We start from the raw sequence: 25,920 nt of genomic DNA, 5'->3' as shown, positions 1-25,920 counted from the left end.
CTAAAGCCTGGAGCCCAGGCCCGCGCGGCGGCTCTCGGGGCCCCGCCCCGCGCCCCTTCTCGGGGCGGGAGGAGGAGGCCGCGGCGCGCTCGGGAACGGGCGAGGGATTCCCTCTCCCTCCACGTCACCCGAAAGCTAGGAAACCCGCACTCGCGTCCTCTAACGCAAATGACCATCTTTGGCAACGTGCGCCAATGGAACAGACCAAGGGCGCAGCGCCCGAGGGGTGCACGGGGGCGGGGAAGGGGCCCGGCGGCCTCGACCCCGCCGGAGCGCGCGGGCTGCCGGCTCCCACCTTCACCACCGCCTTCCTTCCCCGCGCGGGGTGAGCGGCTGGCGTCAGCACCACCGCGATCTGGGGCCGGGCCGGGAGCACGGCGCCCTCCTCCTCCCCTCCCGCGCCTCTCCCTCCTCTTCCTGGGCTGTCTTCCTCCCTCCTCCCTCCCCTCCCCCGCCCCCTCGCGCGCTCCTCCCTGCAAGGTGGAGTCTGGGGTTGACGTGAGTGGATCCACATGGTGCGGGGCTAGAGAATAAAGAGTGTGGAGTTGAACTCGTGCCATTGTAGTGACTCATCTCGGGCAGAGCGCAGGGGCTCCGAGCGAACCAGCGAGCGAGCGAGCGAGCGGCGCTCAGCAGGGACAGAGAGGAGAGAGAGGAGGGCGAGGCGGGCGCAGACGCGCGAGGCCGGCCCGTCCGGGAGCGGGAGCGGGCGCGGGCGAGGGGTGCTGGTCGCTGCGCCGGCGCGGAGCCGCGTCCGTTTCGGCGCGGACTCAGCTGGAAGCCCGCGGGCACGGTGTCCCCCGCGCGATCGGGGCCCCGGGACGGCCGCACGCTGCGGGCTAGTCAAGTGTCCGAGCCGCTCGGAAACTCAGGCGGCCAGGCGGCCACAGGAAGTTTATTCTCGGGCTCCTTTTCTAAGAGGAGGAAATAGAAGTTTCTCCCAGCCGGGCAGCCTGTCTTGTCACCTTTTTTTTTTTCCTTTTGCTTTTCCTTTTTCGGCCCTCTCTGAGATCGTGCGTCCTCCGGCCTTGGCCAGCGAGACCCACTGGGTTCCGATTCTTTTTTGATTTCCAGTCCTCGGGGCAGCCGGTCCCGGGAGGCGCGGGGGCGGGAGGCGCGCGCAGGGGAGGGATCCAGGGACGCACCGACTTTTTTTAGGAGGAGGGACCGGGTGGACGACTGGTCCCCGCGGCGCTTGCAGAGCAGGAAAACCGTGCCGGGCGACACTTCCCCGGGCGTCGCCGCTTCCCGGTCCGCGCCCTCCGCCGTGGGGCCAAGCCGGAGAGCGGAGACCCGAGCCCGCGGCGCGGCCGGCGGACGAGCGAGCGCGCGGCCGTGTGCGCGCGGTCGCGGCGAGGGCGGGGGAAGAAGAACACCCTGTTTCCTCTCTGGCCCCCACCGCGGATCATGTACCAGGATTATCCCGGGAACTTTGACACCTCGTCCCGGGGCAGCAGCGGCTCTCCTGCGCACGCCGAGTCCTACTCCAGCGGCGGCGGCGGCCAGCAGGTAGGTGCGGGGGCCCGGTGCACCTGGCGGCGGCGCGGGCGGACCCTCGTCCTCTCACTGCCGCCGCCTCACCCCCCCCCCATCCCCATCCCCATCCCCGCTTTCTTTCTCCTCTCTTGCCTTACAGAGCCACTGTCGTCTTGTGGGCATCTTTTTTTTTTTTTCCTCCTGCTCCACTCATCCCCACCACTTTGCTTTTTTTAACTGGAGTGGGTAGTGGGCTTGAAGAGCCAACCCATTCGTTCCTCCCTGCTTCCTCTTTTCCATGTAAGCTCCTGGAATTGCAGGGGCCCCTGCCGGGAGCCTGTTGCTTCTGTTCAAGAACCGCCCCCCCCCTCCACTTTCTCCTTTTCTCCGTGGTGGACCGGGGAGGAATTCTTCGCACCACGATCTCCCTCTGTAGCTAGGGTCCTCGCTCCTGCGGGGAAAACCCCCTCCCCCTTTTCCCATCTTCTCCATCAGCCTTGGCTTATTTTTGGAAAAGTTAAGGACTCAGAACCCAGGTCGGGGCTCCTTCTAAGTAATCGTGAGTGAAGGGAGGGGGGTGCCTCTGGGAATCAGGTGCGAAGGTCAGGAAGGAAGGCGCCGGCCTTGATTGGCTCCTGGCACCGCCTGTGAGTGTCTCTCGCCAGTTTCCTGTAAGGGTCCGGGCGGCAGCGGTCTCCATCGCCCCCCGTGGAGGAGCGCCTTGAGGGACTTCGGGTATCTGGCCAGGAAGCTGTTAGAGAAGTGGGAGAAAGAGACATCCTCGGAGCTCCTGGGTGGTTGTGGAAGCAGAAAAACAACTCTTTCTAAAGCAGCCCGACTGGTTTGCACTGGAGGGTTTGTGCCTGTGATCTACCTGTCTATAAATACCAGAAAGGTGCTGGTGGGATAGTGGAGCTTGTGGGGTGCCTGACCTCTGCAGCCCCCCCCCTTCCTTCTTTGGGAGGGAGCTGGATCTCTGCTTCTTGAAGCCCACCTTGGCCTCCAGCCAACTTGACCACAGCCTGAGTTGCTCTGTCAAGCCCTTGGCCTTGGCCTCCAGAACCAGCCAGACAGTTGGGGCTGGAGTGAGCTTTAGGGAGGGGTGGAAGCAACTGAAAGCATAAGAGAAACAAGGACTTGGCTTGGAATCAGAAGAGGGAAAACCTGGCTCCAAAGTGATGCTCCTTACTTGGTGAGTCCCCGAATGGTTTTCTACCTACCTCATCATCTGCCATAGAGAGAGAGCCTGATGTATATGCGTCAAGGTGCCTCCTGGGGACCCTTAATAAGGAGCACCAAGGTGAGGAGTTAAAAACCTTCGCCAAAGAGTTGTTGGTTATGTTTGCTTTCTGGCCCAGTAGGTTGTTTGTGTTAAGACCAAATACCATTAAGCCTTGCATTCGAATCATCTATGCCTCTTCCCTCACTTCCAACTCCACAAACCCCAAACTCTGCTGTCCTCTTTTCTGGATCAGGAAGGATCTTTGGATTTCTTCATTTGCTAACTTGTCTGAGTCTGTCTGTGATCATTGAATAATCTCTGTGCCTGGCTTCGCCCAGACCCTGGGGCCTGGATGGGAAGTCAGACCGGACATCAGTGCCCCAGCTGAATAATCTGTGTCACTAGGGCTTTGAGCCCAGGATGTGAGGGAAGGCAATTCCCTGTTTTGGAAGCCAATCAGACAGGAAACCAGTGCTAGATTGAAGGAAGAGAACTGAGTCCAGCAGAGTGTAATGGTGCCTCATTACCGAAGCAAAAAGCAGCTGTTGGCTAATTCCTAGCATGCTGTAACACATGAGGATTTTGCAATTAGCAACAACCAGTGCACGGGGTGCTCATGTCTGTTTGCCCGTTCGGCCCAAGAGCACGATGGAGGCGCCTTGCAAACTAGGATTGGTGAAGCAGTGCTGTTGTAGCCAAGTTCCTCTGCCCACTCCTTGGTTGAGGGTGGCTGGGAGGAGGCGAGCCTCAGCAGTGAAGAGGATATTTCCATTGTCGCCCCCACTCAGAACAAAACTGCCCTGTGGTCCCCAGGACTAGACTCCGAGGCTTTTGTTATTTCACAAGTCTGTGCAACAACCCCACCCACCCAGGCTCTAGATAACTTTATTACATACCAGATAAAGGCTATAATCACTTTATTTCTTTTCAGCTTCCTTAATCAGGAGTCTTTTCTGGCGGTTAGTGAATGGTCCTTCCTTCTTTATGGCATGACAAGCTGGCCAATCAGTGTAAGGTGTTCTCTGGTTTTCCCCTTGGGCAATTGAATAACATATGTGTGTGTGTGTGTGTGTGTGTGTGTATTTTTTACCAAGTTTGCAAGTCCGAGGTTTTCTCTTCTTTCAGCTTCGTCAGGCTTCATCTTAATGTATGGCTATTCCCGTGGCTTTGGGGGGTGGGGAACAACTCTTTGTTAGAGCCTTGATTCTTGTATATGGCAGGAACTTGAAACATGAAAAAAATGTCCTGTTACAGTTATAATTTTAATCTCAAAAGTTGATCGCTGATGATTTAGTTTGGCTAGGAATAATTGTGCATGTGTGTGTGTGTGCTCGCACACACACACACACACACACACTCCTCCCCCTCCCCCTCCTGATTCTGCTTTTTGTTATGGTTGTTATTTTCTGTCTCCTAACTTTCTGGGACAACACCTCCAGATCTGTGCCCTTCCTGGCTGCTTGGCTGTTACGGTTTCAGGGCCTCAGCATTACGCAATGCAGCCAGTTACACAAACATAGGTCATTTCATAACTTGTTTTCATCAGCCAGGCCCCCTTTAATAAAAGAAAAAAAAACAACAGTAACAAGACACAGAACTTTTCCAAGGCTACTATCTGCCTGCTTCTCAGATAAGTTGTGAAAATAAATTAGATGGGGCATTTCCTTTTGGGATGAAGGGGTATCAGATGTGCTCTTTTCTTCCTCAGCCACCTTTTCCCAAGATGCTTTTGCACAAGCACACATGCACACATACGCACAAAATTCCCCAGAGTGAACTTTTGCCAACTGTACCAGGCTGGGACATTCCTCACTTCAAAGAACTTTTACCAGAAATGACTGTGATTCCCAAGTCAGTCCCAATCCTACCTCTCTAGTGCCCCCTAGAGGACATTTTGAGAAGCACTATTTTGGGAATGTATTTTTCCAGCCCCAGAGTGTGTTAACTTGGTTAGTTTTCCAAATTCTTAGAATTTTTCTTTTCTCTCGCTCTCTTTTTGCCCACTTAGGACAAATAAATACCATATATTTAACAGTAATTAGCTATAAACTTCTTGACTTCAAGTAAATTTCTTATTTTTTTGTTCTAAATAAAACCCATTTGAAAAAGGAGTGCTTTTTCTTTCCTATTTTTTTTCTGCTTATTAGGGTGTCTACATAATGTTTATAAATTACAACTATTTGTTTCCTTGGTGTGTTATATGAGGTAGGGTATCATTCAGATTGGTGGATAGGTGGGAGATGCATATTAAGGGCCTGTGCTTTTTAAAACTTATATTAGTGTGTATATGTATTTGCCTTGCTCTTCCAGATTTTGTAGATTAGGGCCAAACAAAATATTATCCCAGGAACTTGTCTGTTCCGTTAATTCTTGATGGTGGAAATCAGCTTCAGTTTTTCATCAAAGCAAGCAGGGTAAAGTAACAGTCATGGCTGAGAGTTGAATTTTTCTTTCCAAAACCCTGCGTTTCCATTACTGTATTTCTGCCTGCCTTATTATTCAAGGTGAATATACAGTGGGATGACTTGGGGTTTTCTTTTGTCTTAGACATATAAACATATCAGAACTTACACATCCAAATAATGCATCCCTTTCTCTTTGCATCTTAAAGAGACTGTATTTGATTGCTGTGGCTCTCGGTCAAGTTTGGAGAGGTTTGGCAATGCTCCTCATCTGGAATACTTTCAAGCATATTCCTTTGAAAATTCTCTCTGCTAACAAATCTTTTTTTGAGGGGTAAATTTGATATTTGGAAATTACCAGAAGATCTTTGTGACTGAGTATGACATGGGAGGTTTGGATGAACAGGCCGGGTCCAGTGTACAGTATAATCCAGAGCCCTGTGGGCCTTAGTCTTAGAAGTCTACCTGAGAGAATACTCCCTCCAAGAAAGCCCACTGACGTCTCTAATAAAAAGGAATAAAGACACTGTATTGGGGAATTACAGAAACGAATTTGGGAATTCAGGAAATTGGTTTGTATGTTGAAAGAAGTAAAAGAAAATAGCATCATTACCTAGTGGGTATGTCTCATGCGTGTTTTGTGTGGTAACTTTTGGAGGCCACACATTTCGAAATGCTGACAGCTGCTCTGATTGAGGTAAACATATCGGTTCCAAAACCCATTGGGTGCCTCTGCTCCTCATTTCCCAGGGCTGTGGAGGGAAGATGTGAGGGTTTCTGTTGGCCAGTGCTGCCTCAGTCCTGTCATGTGGCTGGTTGTCACCTGCTCACCCCTCCTGTGCTTTTGAGAGAAGATGGCAAGTCCTTCACACTGAGTGTAGAGCTCTGAGGACTGGTGCAGTAGGTACATTGGTCCGCAGAGTCGAATGCATTCCAAATGTACATTCTCCAGTGCTTTAGAATAGGGCTTCTGGCCAGAAGGTTCCTGGGAGCACAGGAATCAGGGAAGCAGGGTGGAGCCTTCATTCCAACCATAGTCTGCTTTGCTTTACTTTTCCTTGTGTTTTTTTTTTAAAACCTTGGTATTAGTGGTTCCTTCAAGTGAAGCTAGGAAAAGAAGGCTGGGAAGGAGTAGGTTACTTGAGATAGCATTTGTATACTTTGTATACTGTAAAGCTCTGGGACTCACGAGTTAGCAACAGCAATTTCCATTGTGACTTGAGTGGCATTTCCTGTTTCCTCGGAAAAGAAAGAAAGGTTAGAGCTCAAAGTGATGCCCAGTGTCCACGCTGAAGGCTGGTGGATTTCCCTACTGAAGGCTTTGGAGGCCTTCTCCATTCGGTGAAGATGCTAGGCACAGGCACAGTGGTGATATCGGACTCGACAGAGCTGGTATGGGAAATGTGGAGGCAGCCTTTGCCTTTGTTCTTTCTCTTCCCCTGAAAAAATCTTCTGGGATGTTGGAATTTTCCTTTACCCACCATGGGATTTAGAAAAGAGGAAAGAGCCGGTTATTCTTTGACATTACCCCTGCTTTCTGCAGAGTTTATATAATGTATGCTTGGGAGTTCCAACAAGAATCAGTCCAGTGGAGAAGTCTCTGGCAGAGGGGCTGGTACGACCCAAGAATACCAACTTTGCCTCTTGCCTAGAGTATGGTGCCTACCTAGCTTATGTCTGGCACAGCTCAATGTAGGCCGATAGGAAATGGAGGCCCAAATCCTTGTTCTGAGATCATTCAGAAAAATAAATAAAAGGACTGTGGTATCATACATATAAATTTTAAGCTCTGCCCTGTTGTGGTTCCCAAATCAGAACCTGCTGGCCCGTGAAGCTCCTTTGTCCTGGTGGATTTGTGTCTTGATTTCCCAGCTGTGACTTATCAACAACGGGAGGGTACTGGCATTTGCACCAAGCAGCCATAATACCCAGGTACTACAGAGTTCTGCAGGGTACCACTGAGATTCCTATGCCCAAAGAACCCATATAAAGCTTGAAAGGGTTTGTACTTGGCTCAGGGTCTGACATCCAAGCTGTTGAGTGGAAGAAAGCCATTCCCTTGGCTTGCTGGGCTTAGAGGTATCATAGTTCTGATTTTGCTTTCTTATTTCCTCCTCACTCTGACACTAATCCTCTAGGACAAACTATTTTTGTACATGGTGTTTAGTGCAACCCAGACACACCTATTTGTTTACATGTCACCTGTGGCAGCTTTTAGGCAGTGGTGATGGAGCTGAGTTGCAACACACACACTGTATGGCTCAGAAGACTTCAAGTGCTTGCTGCGTGGCCTCTTCCCAGTGGAGTTTGAAGGTCTGTAGGGGCTGTTTTGTCCTTTCATAGGCATTCACCCAGAAGTTGACAGGGAAACATAAAGTATTTGGAAGCTTTGCCTGGCTGGAATGCCACCTAGCCACCCAGTATCTTCAGACCTATCCTCAGAAGAAGAGCTTCCTGGGGCAAGGTAAAAGGGGGTAGAGAGCCCTAGGAGATCCAGACCCAGTAACCTGTCCCATTCCCTCAGTGAGTGCTCGCACTTGCACTTGCACCTGCACCTGCCATGGTCAAAGCTTAACTGCCCAGATGCCTGCATCTGGGAAATTATTTTGCTTTCTGTTGAATATTAACTCATTCATGGAGACCCATGCTTTACCCCCTGACCAGACATTTGACTGATTCTTGAGTCTGCTGGCATAGAAGAAGGCTTGGCTAGCTTGTGGGACCACAGTCCTCTCTTCCATCTCAGTGTTACTTCTTTTCTGAATAATGCCTTTGGAGCGGAGACAAGATCCACCTGTTAGATCTAATTGAAACTTTTGTGTGTCTCCCAGAGAGGTTCCTCTGGAGACAAAAGCCTTCTTTATCGAGCCTCAGTCCCCTCTGGGGATGGGACATTGTTTTTCTTGCAGTTTGGAGCCAGTGTGTTATCCAGATGGCTGTACCTCTGTCTGAAACAAGGTGTATATGCATTTCAGAGGCAGTCATTACCTCCTGCCTTGTTTTTATTACTGTCTTGTTTTGTCTAGACTAAGCCATCGCTGCAAGGAATATGGCTAATGTCTACTAAGAAGCACATTCTGTGGACCTGCTGTGCACAGGGCTGGTGGACAGGAGGACCTGACAAAGTCTAGGAAGCAACCACTCATCCCAAAGAAATGTTAGTTTCCCCGCTTGGCTTCAGGATTTCTTTGTTTCTTCAGAGCTAGCACGTGGTTATTTCTTGGATGGTGTACAGGTCATGGCTGCCAGCCGCCCCCTGGAGGAGATGGTCATATTAGACCACTTCACTGCATGTCCTGGGTCTGCTTCCAGAACCTAACTTGGGGAAAGAAATTGAATACAAAAAACTGGGTGCTTCACATAAGTGTGAAGCTGGTAATTCCTGGGGGCTGCTCTGAGCTGAGTGCACAGACCTTTGTAATGATGATGATGACATGGTGATGGTGGTGATGATGATAATGGTGGTGGTAGGGATGATGATGGTGGTGGTGGTGGTGATAATGATGATGATATCACCTTCCATTTGTTTGCAGTTGTGCTTCTTAACCCCGGCCATACATTAGAATCTTCTTGTGAGCTAAAACAAACAAACAAACAACAAAAAAAAACCTACCCCCAGACCTCTATCTCCAAACAATTATATTAGAACTCTAATGATGAGGCTTCAACATCAGTGTTTTTGGTTTTGATTTTGTTGTTGTTTTGTTGTTTTTTTTTTTTTGCAAACCTTTCAAAACTATTCTCAGCTAGGATTGAGAACCACTGGTATGCTTTGCAGCCTGTGATTACAAGTAGCTGCTTATTTAATCCTTGTGACAGAATAGGGAGTTCAATGTGAGTGTCTCCTTTTTGTTCTGGAATTTCAACTTCAGTGATTGGCTGAGGGCAGAGCACTTTGAGGCTGAGCCAAACCTCAAACCCAGACCTCTTGACTCTAAGTACTGGGCTGAGTCCCCGCCCCTGACCTAGCAGCTGAGAGAAAAAAAAAATCACTGTCTGGGACCTGGTGCTTCTGCATATACTTAGGTATGCACTTATTATACCTCTGTGTCTTTGCAGCCCCGTCCATCATTTCTTATGTGGTCTCTGCATTCTTCCTTCACACAGAGGAATATTAGTTCCTGATTAAATGTTCAATGTTCAGGGGTTCTTTTATGCTTTTTTTTTTTTTTAAGAGGTATAACTCAATCACTAGCCAGGTGTCCTCTGAAATACCAGAATTCATTCTACTGAATAGACTTCCTTAAAGAATCCCAGAATGCACTGCACTGAGTGTAACTTTCCTCATAGAATCCCAGAATCCATTGTACTAAGTAACCTTCCTGGTGGAATCCCAGAATGCATTGCACAGGCAACCTTCTTTATGGAATCCCAGAGTCTATTGCTCTGGGCAGCTCTCCTGGTCCTGACTATTGTATTGGGCACTCATTATTAAATGCCTTTGGCTGTAGCCCTGGGGCAGTGTGAGTCAGCCCCATTCCATCATCCAGCCTGGGGTCAGGTGGGGGTAAGGAAGGGTCACAGCTCTGTCAGCTATGGCCCTGACATTGACCATAGGAGAAAAAGGAGAGAGAAGCTGCTGATGCCTGTTAGCCTGGTTGTTCTGATTAGACCAAGCAAGGGGATTGTATAGCATGTGTGATAATGATAGCACAATTTCATTTGAAGCCAAACACATGTGTGGTACCTCCCTGGTACAAGGGAAGGTAGGCAAAGACCTTTAATGAGGACGGCCTGTTTTGTCTGAGCACAGTGGGAGTGGATGCTCGCATAGGGGCTGGGTTTTGAGGGGGAAAAACAAAAAACCCCAGCAAGGATTGTATGGCTTTGTGTGGCTGAATGGGATTTAAATCCTGATCCCAAAACTTAGTAGCAATTTGGCCTTGAGTAAATTACTTAATCTCCCTCAGACTAAATTTCTGCCTTAAAATGGACATAATGACTGTATTTACCTCAGAGAAAATTAAAGAGATAATCTAGGTGAGCCATGAGCCGGCTGCTGCTGGTCATTTGGGTGTGAGCTCTAAGTGCCATCATCATTTCATCCACGACGCGGGGACCTTTTGTGAGCACAAACATACTCTGTGGATAAGGATCCACTGGGGATCCTTTCCTCTAAAATGCTAGGAGTGGGGGGTGAGGGCTGCCTTTCCCCTCTTCTTTAACAGCCTGACCACTGAGGGGCCTGTTCCATGTTTGTTTTTTGTCCTCAGTCATCTTTTTAGATATTAAAAAGAATGCTTCCTCCAGCGTGATCCAGAGAGTTCTGCCATGTGACCTGGGCATAAATTAAGAGATGAGGAGAAGACTGAGCTGGGAGATCAGACACTTCCGTGATCTCAGAGAAAGCTAGTAGAGGTAGCACAGAACGTCTATCCTGAGAGAGATACTGACAGAGGGAAGGAGGAGGCTCAGGGTCAGCCACAGGAAGTCGGGTTGTGTCACCATTAGCTGTGGACTCGGGTGTCTTAGGACACTTTCTCATGGGCCTGTCCTTACCTGACGGGGCATAGCCTCTTCCTGAACACTTCTTAGAAAGTGAGAACTGGACATTATAAAGTACTTCTTGGTGGTCTTTCTTCATTCAGAGCTGCTTCTGGGTATATTTCCCATCAAGGTGTCTTGAGCCTGGACCCTAGGGAAGAACTGGCAGCAGTTCAGGAAGGCCAGGTGCTGACCCAGCCCTGGAGGGCTGCAGGATACGTGCACACCCAGGCTTCACAGGTGTCTTTCATGTCACTAGAGAGAGGTGACACCTCGCAGAGCCACCTGAGAGAGGCCACCCTCAGCACCCCAGGCAGAGAAGGGATTCACCGCGAAGCCCCAGGAGTAGTTAAGGAAGCCTGCCTGGGGTTCTGGCCTTGCTCTTCAACCACTGACCCTGCTGCCTGTGGGTTTTGGCTTCAGCTCTGCTTGTCTGGTTGCACTCAGTGTTTCTTGACTCAATCGCGCCTTTCTCATCATTTCAGAAGTTCCGGGTAGATATGCCTGGCTCGGGCAGCGCCTTCATCCCCACCATCAACGCCATCACCACCAGCCAGGACCTGCAGTGGATGGTGCAGCCCACAGTGATCACCTCCATGTCCACCCCTTACCCCCGCTCGCATCCCTACAGCCCCCTGCCGGGCCTGGCCTCTGTCCCTGGGCACATGGCACTCCCCAGACCCGGCGTGATCAAGACCATTGGTACCACTGTGGGCCGCAGGAGGAGAGACGAGCAGGTACAGTGGGAACAAGCCATGTTGGGGGACTTGGGGATGCCCACTGCTGTGAGCATCTGTGGATCACCCCTAGCTGTCGTCCATCGTGCTACCCACATGACCTCCCACTCTTCCTCATTTCCTGCTCTTTGCCTGGAAGCAGCACCCACTTCTAAACACTAGGAATGCGATCTTGGGAAGTCATAAATCTGGGGCCGCAGGAATCTGTTTAGCTGCAGCAGAGAGTTAGCCCCCCATCCCAGGACCCCCTGGTTCCAGAAAAAGAAGTTAGTATCATACACAAATTCCCAAACAAAAAGATTAATTCCTCGTATTTTCAAAGTCCCCGTCTTTGGCCCAGACTCACCTGCCTGGGTTCTCAGGGTACATTGGACTCCCTGTGCAGTGCCCTTTCTGCAAGGCTGGGCCACTGTGAGCCCAGGGGAGGGAAAACGCATTCACATGGAACTCTCCTCATCTCCCCCCGCCCCACACACACATGAAGTGTGAACCTGGAGAAGTACTCATGGTGCCTTTTACCTCTATCCATTTCCACTCAGGGTTCTCAGGCTCCATGCTGTTGTATACAGTGGCATTCAAGCATGGTTTCCTATGGGTGGTGGGGAGTTCAGGGCCCATAGTGCCCAGCACACCTAGAATTATAGGGATCCAGATCCCAAGGAATCCACAGCTTCCGAGTCCTGTTCCTCTCAGGACAAGGGTGGGCTTGCATCGGATGGACATGAGTGGTGGGATGAGAGCACAGGCCCACAGGGAGATGTGGTAGGACGCCATAGTCGAGCTCACAGTGGCTTCATCAACACAGAGGAGGCAGATTCTCCAGGATCTAAGTAATACCAAATGTGAGACGGGTTCGTGAGCAGCTGCTGTGGACTACAGCACAGCAGGCCATGCCGAGCGTGCTCCGTTCTCAGTGGAGGCTTAGCTTACATCTGGGGGGACTCTGGAGACGGTCTCTTCTCATTTGTCCTCTGCACCCATCTCACACTTAAACAAACTGAGGCCCAGGAAGGCGGAGCACCCTATCCAGAGTCGCACGGTGAATTAGTAGCAGTGCCAGCAGTGGAATCCTCCTCTCTGACCTTTAGCTCTATGGGTGCTTCCCCCAATCCTCACCCCATTTTACCACCTAGGCAGACTCCAAAACAGTGTCTGGGGAATTCTGAACTTTTCTTTCTTTCTTTCTGTTGTTTTTTTTTCATATAGAATAGAATAGAAGGGTTACATTATATTCACCAGATAGAAGGTGCATTACTTCCCAGACGATACCCATTGTCATGTTTTGTTTTTGAGAGGTAGGGACAGAGCCAGGAGCATTTTATATGACATTAGGAGGCAGCCTTGTGGAAACCTGGGAAGCACTATTCTAAAAGCTTGGTTTTGATCTCCCTGTGACTTTCGCCTCCCGCTGCCTCCCCCCCAGCTCGAGAGGGCTCTGCCTTCCTACAAAGCCTGTCTCATAGGTGACATCCAGCCTGGGCTCCAGGCCGGTGGACCCCTGGGGATGCTGACACACTTAAGCTGTAACCAGGTTGATCTCACCCTGACACTTCCTCTGGTGACAGCACCCACAGGTTGCTCCATACCTCAGGGAGAGACTGGGGAGCTCAAAAAGTCATCAAGAGGGAAGGAAAGCTCAGGACTACGGCCAGTCCTTTGTCTTTTCTACCTCTCAGCATTGAGTGCTACTGGAAGCCCTTTCATTGAAGAGCTTTGAACCCAGGACTGCAGTGTGGCTTTGCTCTCTTGGTAACCATGTAGAGCTTGGGTCGAGACACATCCTACATCCAGGTGGCCTCTGACCTTGGCCAGGCCATGGAGTCACCTCTGTTTCAACAGGCGTGGAACTGTCTTCTTTGATGCTGTGCCCTGTTTTCGCTTTCAGGACATGGCAGCCACAGACCATGTCAGAGAGCCTGTGAGCCTAGAACAGTGGCAGGACAAGTAGTTGGCAGTCAAGGCAGAACCTTGCTTCTCTTCCAAAAATGGCTTCCGTTCTCCTCCCTGCCCCTCCGTCCCCCAGGTGTCTTTTTGGACAGACTGTCTTCCTGTTGGAATGTCTAAGCTCCTAGGCCAGCACTGGGGATGTAATCGTTGTGTATCTGCATTAGGTCAGTTCACTAGAAGCTCTCTGCTTTGGCTCCCAGCCATCTTCTTGAGTCACCTCTGCCTGAGAGGGATATTGGGGCCATAGCTGTGGAAGGGACTCTGTGACCCAGCCTCATCACCAGGAATGGGGTCCTGATCAGTCACAGACTGATCCTAACTCTAGGAACCTTGTCTGCCACATAGAAGGTGCTTGTTTGGTGAACAAATGGGGAGGGCTGGGCAGCAGGAGGACTCAGTGAACCTGAGGGCTCTCCTTCTATACCCCCTGCCGTGCCTGTCCCTGTCCTAAGGGTGACCTGTGAGCCAGTACCACTTGCTGTGACCCTTCCACTGGCAACAGAACATTTACCTATGTGGGTCTCACCTGTGCCCAGATACGCTGGCCCAGTGACATAACCAAATGGGGATAATGAAGCTTGCAAAGCAGGCAGAGTAATTAGCTAGAGTTTGGAAGATGTTGCAGTAGAGGGTGGGGCCTAGCTGGCTGGAGGGGCCTCCTGTCAACCTGACTCTTGAATCAGATCTGACATGACAGCTGCTGCCCCATGCAGGGAGAGTCTCCAGCCCATTATTGCCCCATTCTTCTTTAAGCACATCATCGTCTAGAGGGGTTTTAGCAACAAGTTCCCTCCAGGCATCCACACAGTGGCCAGCTGCATGTGCTGGGCACCTCAGAGCCCAGCCAACACTCCTCTGTCCTCCTTCCTCCCCTTTCCCAAGTTCAAGAAGCTTCTGCTGTACTTAAAATGGTTTTTAGGATGCTGTGAATCATCGACTACCATGTTGATCATGATTCTCGACCTTGGCTTCTAGCTATCTCCTGAAGAGGAGGAGAAGCGTCGGATCCGGAGAGAGAGGAACAAGCTGGCTGCAGCCAAGTGCCGGAACCGTCGTCGGGAGCTGACTGAGAAGCTGCAGGCGGTAAGGAACTTTGCAGGGTGCAAACCACGTGGGTGGGCAGAGGTCTCCAGGCCCTCTCAGCCCTCTCCCCCTCACCCTCACAAGTGCCCTGCAATGAGGCAGTGACCATAGAATGTCCATTCCTTGGAGCTCATGGGCCAGCACTGTGCTGAATGACAGAGGGAAAGAGAGAATCAAATGGCCTTTGCCACCAGCCTGGGCCTCAGCCTGGACAGCCCTCGTGGATCAGTGCCTTTGGCACTAGGTACCTAGTGTGGTCTGCTCTCGGCCAGAGCTTCTGGATGAGGGATGGCAGAGGCTGTGGGTATTGTCTGATCTTAGGAACCAGTACAGATCCAGAACAGCCCCTTGGGTTGCTTCCAAGACCCCAGCCCCCAGGGCAGCCTGCTGCCAACAGAGGTGGCACACAGCTTGCCTTAGCACCCTGGTTGTGGAGGGTGGGGGTGAATAGAGGGTCTGGATGAAGACAGTCCACATGTCAGCTGTACTGAACTTTCTTGGGGTTTTCTCATGTCCTTCATGGGCAGGAGGGTTCCCCATCTCTGTTGTGAGCCTTGGTACCTCATTCTGCCCTGTAAGTCACTTTCTTATGCTCCCTAATTGCTCATACTCGGGGATACGTGACTTCACCCTCTCCGTCCCATAAGCTTGACCTGACCCATGTCACATCACTCCAGGATCTGGCCCTAAAGGACAGCTTATGTACCATTTGTAAGAAGCCTGAAGTCAAGGCTGACTCTTGCCTAGTATGTTCTGGGCAGAAAATTTTCAAAGTCGGGGGAGAGAGAGAGAGAAAGAGAGGGATTTTTCTTTCAGTGGTCCTCACAATGGCAAGCTAGGATAGGGCTCTAGAAAATACCCCCTCCTTCTTTAATCCTCCCTGGCACTAGCCACTCCCGTAAGGATGAACCCTGGTGTTGTATCTTGAACTTAGCAAATTCCATGCTGCCAGTAGTAATGTCTCTTGGAGGTTTTCAGGATACTGTTGGGGAGGGGAGAGATGAGACTGCTTCCTCTTCAGATAAGGTGGATTGGAGAGAGTGACCGTCAACACCACTGAGACTTCCTCTGCAGCGTCCTCCTCATAGCTAGCCCTTCTCTGGCCTGGCACCTCAAGCAGCCATGCCTGTCTACCCACGGTGTTTCTTACCGACAGCCCCAGGGTACTTCTGCCTTCCTCCCCTCTGCTCAGCTTCTCACCCTACTCCCCGGCCTCCCCCACCTCTGCCCCTGCCACTCAGGTCCCTGAGCCACATCCTCCACAGGAAGCGTCTTGTGAGCTCATGACGTTTATCAGACCCTTGAGGCAGATGGAAACTTTTAAAAAATGTTCACTCCGGAATGTGCTACCCTCGGTTTCTCAAAGCCCTTGCTCGTATCTCCTCATTCACGAGCAGGAATCTGTGTCAAGGAAAAAGTGAGGAGGGGTTGGTGATGCACACCCTCTCCCCCCAGCCCCCTGCCCCGCTCCACACACACACACACATGTTGTCCCCTCTGTGAGCATTGCTTGTTTCTGTGGCTCTGTGTGAAGGAAGAGGATTGAGGTCATTGCAGGGCAACCATCTCAAAGACTCTTGGGGCCTCCTCTGTCTGTAAGTCCCGGAACATAGACTTTTAGAAATTAGAACAAAAAAGGAGGAGCCAAATGAAATTTGCTGAGCATTTATAGGAGCCAGATGCTGTGCCTGTGCTGAGGATAAAGGGATAGAGAGAGAGGGAGAGAGGGAGAGAGGGAGGGAGGGAGGGATAGAGAGAGGGAGAGGGAGGGAGGGGGAGGGGAGAGGGAGGGGGGAGGGGAAGGGAGGGAGGGGGGAGGGAGCTAGTTCTGACTCTGTGACTTTGGGCAAAAATTTTAAATCTCTGAATTTTGGTTTCTTCATCTGTTAGATGGGTTGATGATAACACCTGATTTCAAAAACTTCTGGGAGATCACATGAGATAATCCACCGGTGACATGCTGTAGTCACCACAACACCTATATACAAAGTGAGCTGTCCGTTATGGTGGTGGCTCCAGTTGTTACTTTTCCCACTCCTCCAAGCCACCTCTCCTCCTTTGGCAGTCAAAGGGATTGCGAGGGACCATGTGACACACAGCCGGTCTGGGCGAGGCCTCTGAGGATGCAGCTGGCTTTCTTTGCCTCTCCGGGACTGGACTGACCCTCACATCCCTCTCTCTTCCCCCCACCATGCAGGAGACGGAGGAGCTGGAGGAGGAGAAATCAGGCCTGCAGAAGGAGATTGCAGAGCTCCAGAAGGAGAAAGAGAAGCTGGAGTTCATGTTGGTGGCCCACGGCCCTGTGTGCAAGATCAGCCCTGAGGAGCGCCGGTCACCCCCAGCCTCTGGGCTACAGCCCATGCGCGGTGGGGGCAGTGCAGTGGGTGCTGTGGTGGTGAAGCAGGAGCCACTGGAAGAGGACAGCCCCTCCTCCTCAGGGGCTGGGCTAGACAAGGCCCAGCGCTCTGTCATCAAGCCCATCAGCATTGCTGGGGGTTTCTACGGGGAGGAGCCCCTGCACACCCCCATCGTGGTAACCTCCACACCTGCCATTACCCCAGGTACCTCGAACCTCGTCTTCACCTACCCCAGCGTCCTGGAGCAGGAGTCGCCAGCGTCGCCCTCCGAGTCCTGCTCCAAGGCCCACCGCAGAAGCAGCAGCAGTGGAGACCAGTCATCAGACTCCTTGAACTCCCCCACGCTGCTAGCCCTGTAACCCCTGCCTCTCCTCCCCAGCTCTGCCTCCTTCCCAGGGACCAGTGTTTTCAAGAGCAAGAAGGGGGGTGCCCTGCCAGGAAGCTTGCTGGCACTGGGGGAGACCTGAGTGAGACTTGGCAGTGAGGCATTGGAGGACTGGGTTTGATCTCCGGGAAGCCATGGAACCTTCTTCCTTGTTCATCTTGTGAGCAAATCCAGCTTTTCTTTTTTGTTTTTGAAAGCCATGGAGGTTCAGTGGACTCAAGACATCACTGTGGCTGTGGAAGAGATAGTTCCTGCCCTTTTCATACACTGTTGTCTCTGGAGTGATGATGTCCTCCCCCCCATCCCCTCCCGCTATCCCACTGAGCATGCTCCATGCCTTCTGGGCTCACCTTCCTTTGACTTGTCCCTCTCCTCCTCGGTGTGAGTTTCAGTCCCTCTTGGTTTTGATCAGATTTGCCATGACATTTCACCTGGGTGGTCTGGATACGAACATTTTTCGTTTCTGGATGAGGCAGCAAACGACACTTCTCCTGGGGCCACCTTGTCCAGAAGGGGCAGGCAAAGTGCAATACAGAACTTCTCTCCCTAACACTCCCCGTGGTGCCAAGGTGCCAAGGCTGTCTCCAGACAACCAGCTGTCCCCCCCAAAAGCTCTCCAGGGGACACTGCCATCACCAGGCAAGCGCACCAAGGACACTTCCTTCCCACTTCAGAGATGCAGGTTCTTGGAGGATCAGCTGGGCCAGAAGATGGAGTGTGAGTGCCATAGCCAATGCACAGGTTGGGTTTGCCAAATGCCTACTTACCAGACCAGGAACAGTGCCAACAAATCTACACAGGTGTCCTAGCCAGTTCCCCTCCACCTGGTGTCTCGATCAGGGCGTCTCCTGTGGTTACTGCCTCACCGTTCTGCCCCTGGACCCTTCTCTCCAGAACAACCACACATCACTCCAAGGCCCTGCTGGGCCCCATCCTTCTCTGGTTGTCAGGGCAATGCCACCCATGGATTTCACAAGCTGAGCATGGGCCTGGACCCTCCCCAAATTCTGACCACGTGACTCTTCTGCAAATGTCAGAGGATAGAAGGGCCAGGGATGAGGGAAGGTGGAGGTACGGGTCATGTCACAGCAGCTTCTCTGGCATCTCAGGGAGGTGCAGTCCCCCTTGCTCTCTGTGGTCTCGGCCCCTTCACTGTTCCAGTGCTCCCTGACCCACCCCAGGGAGAGCCTTGGTCCAGTTGGCTAGCTGTAAGTGACTGGCCCTAAGGTGGTCTTGCGGGCTCAGGATTTCTGCACCATTCTTGGTTGTCCAGTTTTTCCAACTGCTGAGATTAGAGTCAGAGTGTGTTGCTTCCCACTGCAGGAAAGCTGCCCTTCCCATAGGTGGCATGGCCTCCAGCAAGAGCAGAGCTCAGCAGAGCCCTTCCTTTCTCCCCAAAGCATGTTGACACTTGTCCCAGGAAGCACTTCTGGTCATCACTGGTCTCTGAGGAGACTCACTGTGGCAATTCAGTTCTAGAGACCATTGTCCACCACTTAAAACGATTCTTAATAGAACTAAATCAAGTTTCTAAGTCTTGATTGTGCTGAGAGACTCATACCCTTTACATGTGCTGGTCATTATTTATTTCATCACCCACTTACATACACACTAGACATGCAAGATGGAGAACCAGAAGTGACGTGCAGGGGCTGGCTTGGTCTAGAGAAGGGATTGAGAAGTAAGACTTTGCTCGGAATGCTTTACACATGCATGACCTACCTTTCCCATACTTCTCGTTGTGATGTTCCATCCAGGTTTCCCAGGGCCTCTGTGAAGCCTGAGAAGCGTGGGTCATTGCATTTCTGGCCTCCAAGGAATTGAAGAAGCAAACGGGAGTCAGGTTGAGAAGGAGGACAAAGAAACCCCGGGGTGCTCTCAGTGTAGAACAGCTTAATTATCTCAAGTGGTATTTGTAGCCAAGCAGAAGCCATTTGCTTCTTTGTGCATATGGTTTTCTTTACATCAAGCTATATTCTTTGCTCTTTTGTTTCTTGAAGCCCCTTCCCACTGCCCTCTGTGTATCCCCAATCCAGTGCAGGACATGGTCTGTGGCGGGGCCCAGCTGAGGACCTCAGAGGCCTCTGAGGTGCTTTTCCATCATGACCTCTTTTGTTTTAGGAGTTGCTTGGCTTCCCTCAAGCCAGAGGTTATTTGAGGAAGGCTGGATGTTCACAACCTAGTTGTGAGCACATCTTTACTTCTCTTCCTTCTGGCTTCTGCTGCAAATTGACATGCCAGACACACCCCCCCCGCCCTCTATCCAAACTCCCCACCACCCAGCCTGCTGATCCTTCCAGCTAGCCCTCTGTGTCTTCTCCATGCTCCTAGCCACAAGGCAGCTGGTGTGAGCTCAGGTTGGGCTGCAGGCAGCCCTGGGTTGGCACAGGGAAGGCACTCATTGGTTGGTAAGCGTAAACTACAGTCCTTATGGCCTCCTGACTGGCCTCTTTGGGAACAGCCCTCCCCCACAATTGGGCAGGTGGAGACTGTTGTTGACACAGAAAAGAAAGCAGATTCCGGGGTGAAGCTTGCGAACTCTTTAAGTACAGAATTCTCAAGCGAGGTGTTCAGAAAGATGAGTGTTATTCTGCTTATGGGAGAGGCCAGGCGTGCCCACAGCGGCTGGCCACACAGGTATCCACAAGTCAAGAGCTGTCAGGGTCTGCTGCTGCTTTTCAGGCTTTGAGGAGAGGGGCCTCCTCCTTCTGCTTGGCTTCAAGTGTAAAGAGAGCTGTGGGCATTGAGGCTTGTGTCTCCCCTTTCCTCAATGAACCAACAGTGATCCTTGCAATTTCGCCATTTAACTTTCAAGTTGACTTTTTTTTTCTTCCCTGAACCAAACATCCACATGGCCCCTTTGGGGGATGAAAAGAATAAGCACCTCAATGGGCCAGGCACTGTAAGGCACTTTTAATCATTTTTAAGATGAGACGGAGGGATGAGGGCATCCCCTTACTAAAGGGCCCTCAGTAATGACTAAACACACTTAGAAATGAGAAGTCTTTCTTCAAATCCTGGTAGGTTTGCCTACAGTTTTAAGGTTTGTTCTCAAAGACCTATCCCTTGTAATATCCACCCCACTCTGGACTATTTTTTTTTCTGTCCACCTCAAAAGGCTGGAGGGGCCACCCAAGTCCTTACAGAATTTGTGGACCAATAGGAAAAGTGGTGTGTATAATTTACATTGTAAAAGTTTAAGTAAAGGGATCTTGCTGCATTCTACTTGTTGAATCTTTTTGACATCCATGTTAAAAGCCAGCATCTCACTATTTATTGACAGGTTGGAGTGTGTGTGTGTGTGTGTGTGTGTGTGTGTGTGTGTGTGTGTGCACACTCGTGCATTTCCAGGTATGTCCTCCTGCAGTTCTTTATAAGGAAATTCAGTGATCCCACTACTAATTGGGCATCTTCTTGTGCTTCTAGAGTTTGATCATCCACAGAGGGTTTTAATTTTCCACAGCTGACAAACATGTTCAGGAGGGATTGGGGTCAAATTTTGATTGGGGGGAGGGAGGAGTACATAATGGGAAAGAAAAGGGGAGAAAAAATTGACATTTATTTTATTATTTATTTTAAATGTTTACATCTTCTTTATGTTGTACCAAATCTGAATAGAAAACAGATAGCATTAAAATACTCCTCTCTTGATCTCTTTCTCACTTCCTGTTTTTTAAAACTTAGAATAATGATGCTTTCTTTGTCTCTAAAGTGATTTGTGACTTGTGCTGTATAAACTGTATAAAAAAAGTTCTGTTTTTAGATATGGATTGTCATTCCTCTGGGGACAGTGGCTGCCATGAAATCTGCATTGTAAGAGGACACAATGAAAAAGACCCTGTGCTGTTCCTCAAAAAAAAAAATCACTGTCTCTCTATGATTAAAATTTTATTCCATTTATTTTAGTTTGTGGTTACTTGATTTTTTCAGGAAGAAAATGTGTGACTTTGTATAAAGACTAGGTATCAGGGCGTCTTTTGCAGTAAGAGATGTATATATAGTATTTTGGTATATAGTGGAAATGCATCAGCTTTGTGCATCTGTATTTTGAGACATGTCAATGATGTGGAGTGAAGTCTGCTGGTCGGCCCCTGAGGCAGTACAAGTTCCTGTTCTCTGGGGAATTGAAGTACCTTTCTGGGCACCATTTTTTTTTAAGTCATGGTGAAACATTCCTCCTGGAGAATCTCTTAAACCGACCTCTCCAGGAAGGACCATGAACTAGCTCAATATGTTTGTATAGTTTTGAAAATTGAAGAGTAGCTCTGCTTGAAAGCATCTCTGGTGGTATTTGTTGTTTTGTTCTGTGGTTGTACTGTATGTAACACAAGGCTACAGTATTTGCACTAAAGAAAGCTTGTTAGAAAAAGCTTGCTGCTATGGAAGAAAGAACATATTAAATTCTTTTCCCTCGCGGGTTTTTTTTTTTAAACTGTTGTTTGCTTTTTCACTTTCCGTTGAGTAGCATTTTTGTAGAATAAAACGAATTAAGATCGAAGAGCCTCTGCTGGTTGGTTTATTCCATCTTTCTTCTCTGTCACTGTCATTGCTTCTTTTTTAGTCTTCATTCCTTTCTGCCTTTGGCTCTCCTAGGTAAAGTTGGTCTCTGCTGGGGTGGGGAGGAAGCTCACCTTCACCCTAGGACATTAGAACCTCTCCCCTCCCTCCTCTTCCCTCGCCCCTCCCCCCACTTTCCTTTTCCCTGTGACTCTTCCAAACCCTCTCCATCCTGTTTCCCACTGCCCTGGGCTTCATTCTCAGGCAGCTGCCAAATACTGCCAAGGTGTGAGCCAATAAAAATGGAAAGGTATTTGCTTTGAACAGGTTGACTCTGGAAATCCAGAAATCTTCAAAGGACCAATGAAATGCATTGCTAAGGTTGTTTCTGGTCAGAGAGACCCGGCAACAAGAGCTATGGAAATACCTGAGTGATCACCTCTCCCCCCTTCTCCATAAGTCACAGGTAGTTCCATGTAGAACATTCAAGTGCTGTCCCAGGCCCTTTGTCCTGTGGACAAGGGAACCAAAGGGGACTGAGGAATATCTTCCAGGGTGTTCTTTCCTCCCAGTTTGAATGCTAAGAGTCAAACCCATCATTAGTTAATGCCTATAATGCATAGCTGCTGACTAACAATTAGCTCTCAAAATTACAGCACTTGCTCTGTCATGCTTTAGACAAACTCGGGTTATACCTATTGTCTGGAGGATCCAGGATCACTGGATTCAAGCTGCCTGTGAGCTCTAGCTGGGAGAGCCATCGACCCTCTCTGAGCCTCAGTTTTCTCATCTAGGAAGGGGCTGGATGGAGTAGTGCAAGAGCATGAACTTACAAGTGAGAACAAAATCTCTTCTATTCCCTTTCCAGTCAGCTCACACTATGTGGAACAAGGCTGCTTAGAAAGTTCACTGCTGGGGCTATGATCTGCCTGAGAGGACAAGAAAACTTGGATGGAAACTAGAGTGTTCTAGTGGGATCCATATTTTCCTGATCGAGTGATGTGTTGCCCGGCGGGATCCATGTTGCAAGAGGCAGCTGTTCCAAACGTTGTCCTTGGCTTCTCTAGGCTGTGGGAATGACTCTTTCCGAGAAAGGCTTGTGTGCACATTTCTGTGCTTGCCTCTTACGCCTGGACGCTTCTATACATTCTCCACCTTCCTATAATACTTTAGCATCTACTTGGTTTAAATTTCCACCTCTTTACCCATATGGCAATTAGAGTGGTTGCTTATTGCCAGGCACTTATTAGATGGAGTCATATGCTTTTTTTTGTGCAGCTGTAAATGCCTTAAGAATAGGCAGACAGCTGTTCAGTCTTTTTATGGAAAAACAACAACAACAAAGGTTGACCACCACTGACTTCTCAAATCTAAGGGTGTCTAGAAGGGGAGTTTTGAACTCACTTGTATGCCTAGGTTCAATTGGTCCAAACCAGTTCTATGATCCTGATTCCATTCCCAACCTTTACACTTGGAAGCAGGCAGCCATGTTCTCAGCAGACAACTTGATGAGGGTGTGCTGGAACCCCTTGAACTGGAACCAGAGCTCACCAAGTGAACTTTTGTCCCTAGGCTTGCTTTCTTCTTTAGACCCACCACTATATAACTGAAAAAGAATTTCTCCTGGAGCAGGTACTTTCCAACATGGTGAACAATAATTCCATGTGTGTGAAAGGGTAGGAAGTGCTAGAATGAGGGAAAAGCTTAAGTGGTTGAAACACATAGATGTTGGTTATAAAGTTGACTGCTGTGGCTTGCCTACAGTATAGCTATTGGGCCCTGGGCTTCAGTACCGTATCTCAAATGGAAGGGGTGATTTTCCTTTTGGGCTCAGTGTTGAAAAGGAATACTTATCCACATGTAGTCCAGCCCCTGCTGGCCACAAGACCAACCAAACCCCACAGAGAAGGCTCGAAAGCAGGAGGCTGATAGCCTCCTGGGCAATACACCTGATCTAGAACATTACCCTTTATTTGTGCTTGCTCATGCGGACAGAGATTCTGTTTCTCCCCAATGAGACAACAAAAGGACTGCTTCCCGAGAAGTCAGAGGCCATGACGACTAGTTCACTCTTTACCTTCTTTACCTTCACACCTGCTTAGAGCGCCGAGAAGCCAGACCCCATGGGACAGGATCCGCCTTTCTCTTCAAGTCTCCGGATGAACAGAGGCCATAGAGAAGACTATCATAGTCTATGAGGTATCTTTAGAAAGTTCCACTGATCAAAAAACCAAAGTGAAAGCTTGCAAGTTCCTCTCTGGAACAAAAAGGCCCCCCAATTGAACTGAACATCTTAATGAATCTTTATGTAAGCCAAAGGAAGAAGCAAAGGAAAACATAAATATACAGTCATGAGGCTGGGAGCGTGGCCTAGTGGTAGAGTGCTTACCTAGCATGCATGAATCCCTGGGTTCAATTTCTTGGTACCACATACACAGAAAAAGCCAGAAAGGGTGCTGTGGCTCAAGTGGTAGGGCATTAGCCTTGAGAAAGCTCAAGGACAGTGCCGAGGCCCTGAGTTCAAACCCTAAGACTGGACCAAAAAAAATATATATATATATAATACATATATATGTATATATATCTACATAGGTGTGTGCATATAAATATAAATATAAATATATATATAGTAATTCAGACATGCAGGGGTGTTCCAGTGTCAGTGGACACAGTGAGAATAAGGTCCCTCATATATACCACCAGCATTTCATTTCTTCTCCAAGAAAAAAGTGCAAGCCACTGTGAAAACTTCATACCTGCCTCTCTTTGAAATGCACCCTAGTCATTTCCCCTTAGGTCACTTAGAATGTGTTTGGAATTATTTAGTTATAGGTGTTTTGTGTGTGTGTGTGTGTGTGTGTGTGTGTGTGTGTGTGTGTGTGTATGCCTGTGTGTGGACTAGGGCTTGAGCTCAGGACTTCATTTTTTAATATAAAGTTTTTTCCAGTCCTGACCCTTGAACTCAGGGCCTGGGCACTGTTCTTGGGGTTTTCTCAAGGCTAGAGCTCTACCACTTGAGCCACAGCACCACTTCCAGCTTTTTTTCCCCTATGTATGTGGTACGAAGGAATTGAACCTGGGTCTTTGTGCAAGCACTCTACCACTAGGCTAAACTCCCGGCCCAGGACCTCACATTTTTTCTTGGCTTTCTTGCTCACTCTACCACTTGAGTTATACCTCCAGTCCAGCATTTTTTTGGTTAATTAGAGACTGGGATTCATAGAATATTCTGTCAGGCCTGGACTCAAACCTTGATCCTTAGATCTAAGCTTCCTGAGTAGTTAGGATTACAGGTGGTAGTCATTGTCAACCAGCCTAATTTGTCTTTTTTTTTTAGTTGCAGTTCAATTCAGCTACTATAAAATTGACCCATTTAAAAAGGAGCTATTCAGTAATTCTCATTACTTGTACAACACTGTACAACCACTACCTCTATCCTGCTCCAAATCGTTCTTGTCCCCATGAAACAACAACAATAGCTTATGCTATTAAGCTTCAACCCCTTCTCCTGTTCCTGGAAACCACTCACTTGCTTTCTGTCACTATGACATATTTAGTTAGATAGAGCCTCCCAGTGATTCTATTTTCTGAACTGGAAAAAGAAACAATGTAAACCATTGGCATAGAAAATAAGCTAATAGCTTAGTGGTGTGGTCCCCCCTCCCATTTTAGATTCATACTTTTTCATGTGCTTTCAGATACCTGGTCTCTTCCAGTGATCCGAGACAATTGTTGCTAATGTGTTGAGACACACAAGCTTAGGGAGAAGTTCCTTCTCTCATGCAGTGATATGCCAGGTACAGTGGCAGCACATTGCATCGTTACCTTGATCAGGTATATGCATCATACATGTATTTATTCCTCAAATAAAGATGAGATAAACTTAAAAAGACAGACTTTGTTCACTGGTGAAAACAAGAGCCCTTTTCACATAAACAGAAGAGACTCCCCATTTTGAAAAGGAGTGTGAAGAAGGACACAGTCACCTTCCGATTAATGTAGGTATGAGCAAGAAACATCTCACTGATTCAAAAAATGCTTGTGTCCCATGGAGGAGGGTGAAACCACAAAAGGCACCTTTTGGAGCACAACTAGATAAGACACAACATGCACAGGATGTTGCGGAAGGTGTTTCTGCTTCACCATCTCTTGTGTTCTTGGGAATAGTAGTAAAAGCCCAGAAGCTGCCTGCCCTCAAGGAAGTCACAGTTTTATTGGAGTGGAAGCATAAAGAACACTGATATTTGACATGTGGCAAGTTTATGTGGGTGACTCCTTGGCCCAGCATAAGCATCTACTGAAGACAGAGCACCCACCCTCTCTACCTCAT

The 25,920-nt window shown here is 49.3% G+C and overlaps 1 protein-coding gene across 3 annotated transcripts; it reads left to right on the top strand.

The window, feature by feature from the left end:
* Positions 1 to 550: 550 nt before the first annotated feature.
* Fosl2 (FOS like 2, AP-1 transcription factor subunit) lies at positions 551 to 19,773 on the top strand. 3 transcript variants are annotated; one of them, XM_090337237.1, is made up of 4 exons: positions 551 to 1,509; positions 11,070 to 11,321; positions 14,244 to 14,351; positions 16,549 to 19,773. In XM_090337237.1, exons 1-4 carry the CDS (start codon positions 1,408 to 1,410, stop codon positions 17,065 to 17,067), a joined length of 981 nt encoding a protein of 326 aa, XP_090193363.1. In that variant the 5' UTR covers positions 551 to 1,407; the 3' UTR covers positions 17,068 to 19,773. The 3 variants fall into 3 exon arrangements, with proteins under 3 accessions (XP_090193363.1, XP_090193365.1, XP_090193364.1); XM_090337239.1 differs by lacking the exon at positions 551 to 1,509 and adding an exon at positions 2,550 to 2,668; XM_090337238.1 differs by lacking the exon at positions 551 to 1,509 and adding an exon at positions 9,684 to 9,806.
* Positions 19,774 to 25,920: the final 6,147 nt, after the last annotated feature.

Source organism: Megascapheus bottae, chromosome 7, assembly GCF_031878675.1.
Source record: "Megascapheus bottae isolate mThoBot1 chromosome 7, mThoBot2.hap1, whole genome shotgun sequence".
In the NCBI taxonomy this organism is placed as follows: Eukaryota; Metazoa; Chordata; class Mammalia; order Rodentia; family Geomyidae; genus Megascapheus; species Megascapheus bottae.
This window is presented reverse-complemented; position numbering and strand designations above follow the sequence as displayed.

Coding starts and splice junctions, on each gene's coding strand:
- Fosl2 (XM_090337237.1), top strand. CDS start 1,408: ATGTACCAGGATTATCCCGGGAACTTTGACACCTCGTCCCGGGGCAGC. Junction 1,510..11,069: donor GCGGCGGCGGCGGCCAGCAG/GTAGGTGCGGGG, acceptor TCATCATTTCAG/AAGTTCCGGGTAGATATGCC. Junction 11,322..14,243: donor GCAGGAGGAGAGACGAGCAG/GTACAGTGGGAA, acceptor CTTGGCTTCTAG/CTATCTCCTGAAGAGGAGGA.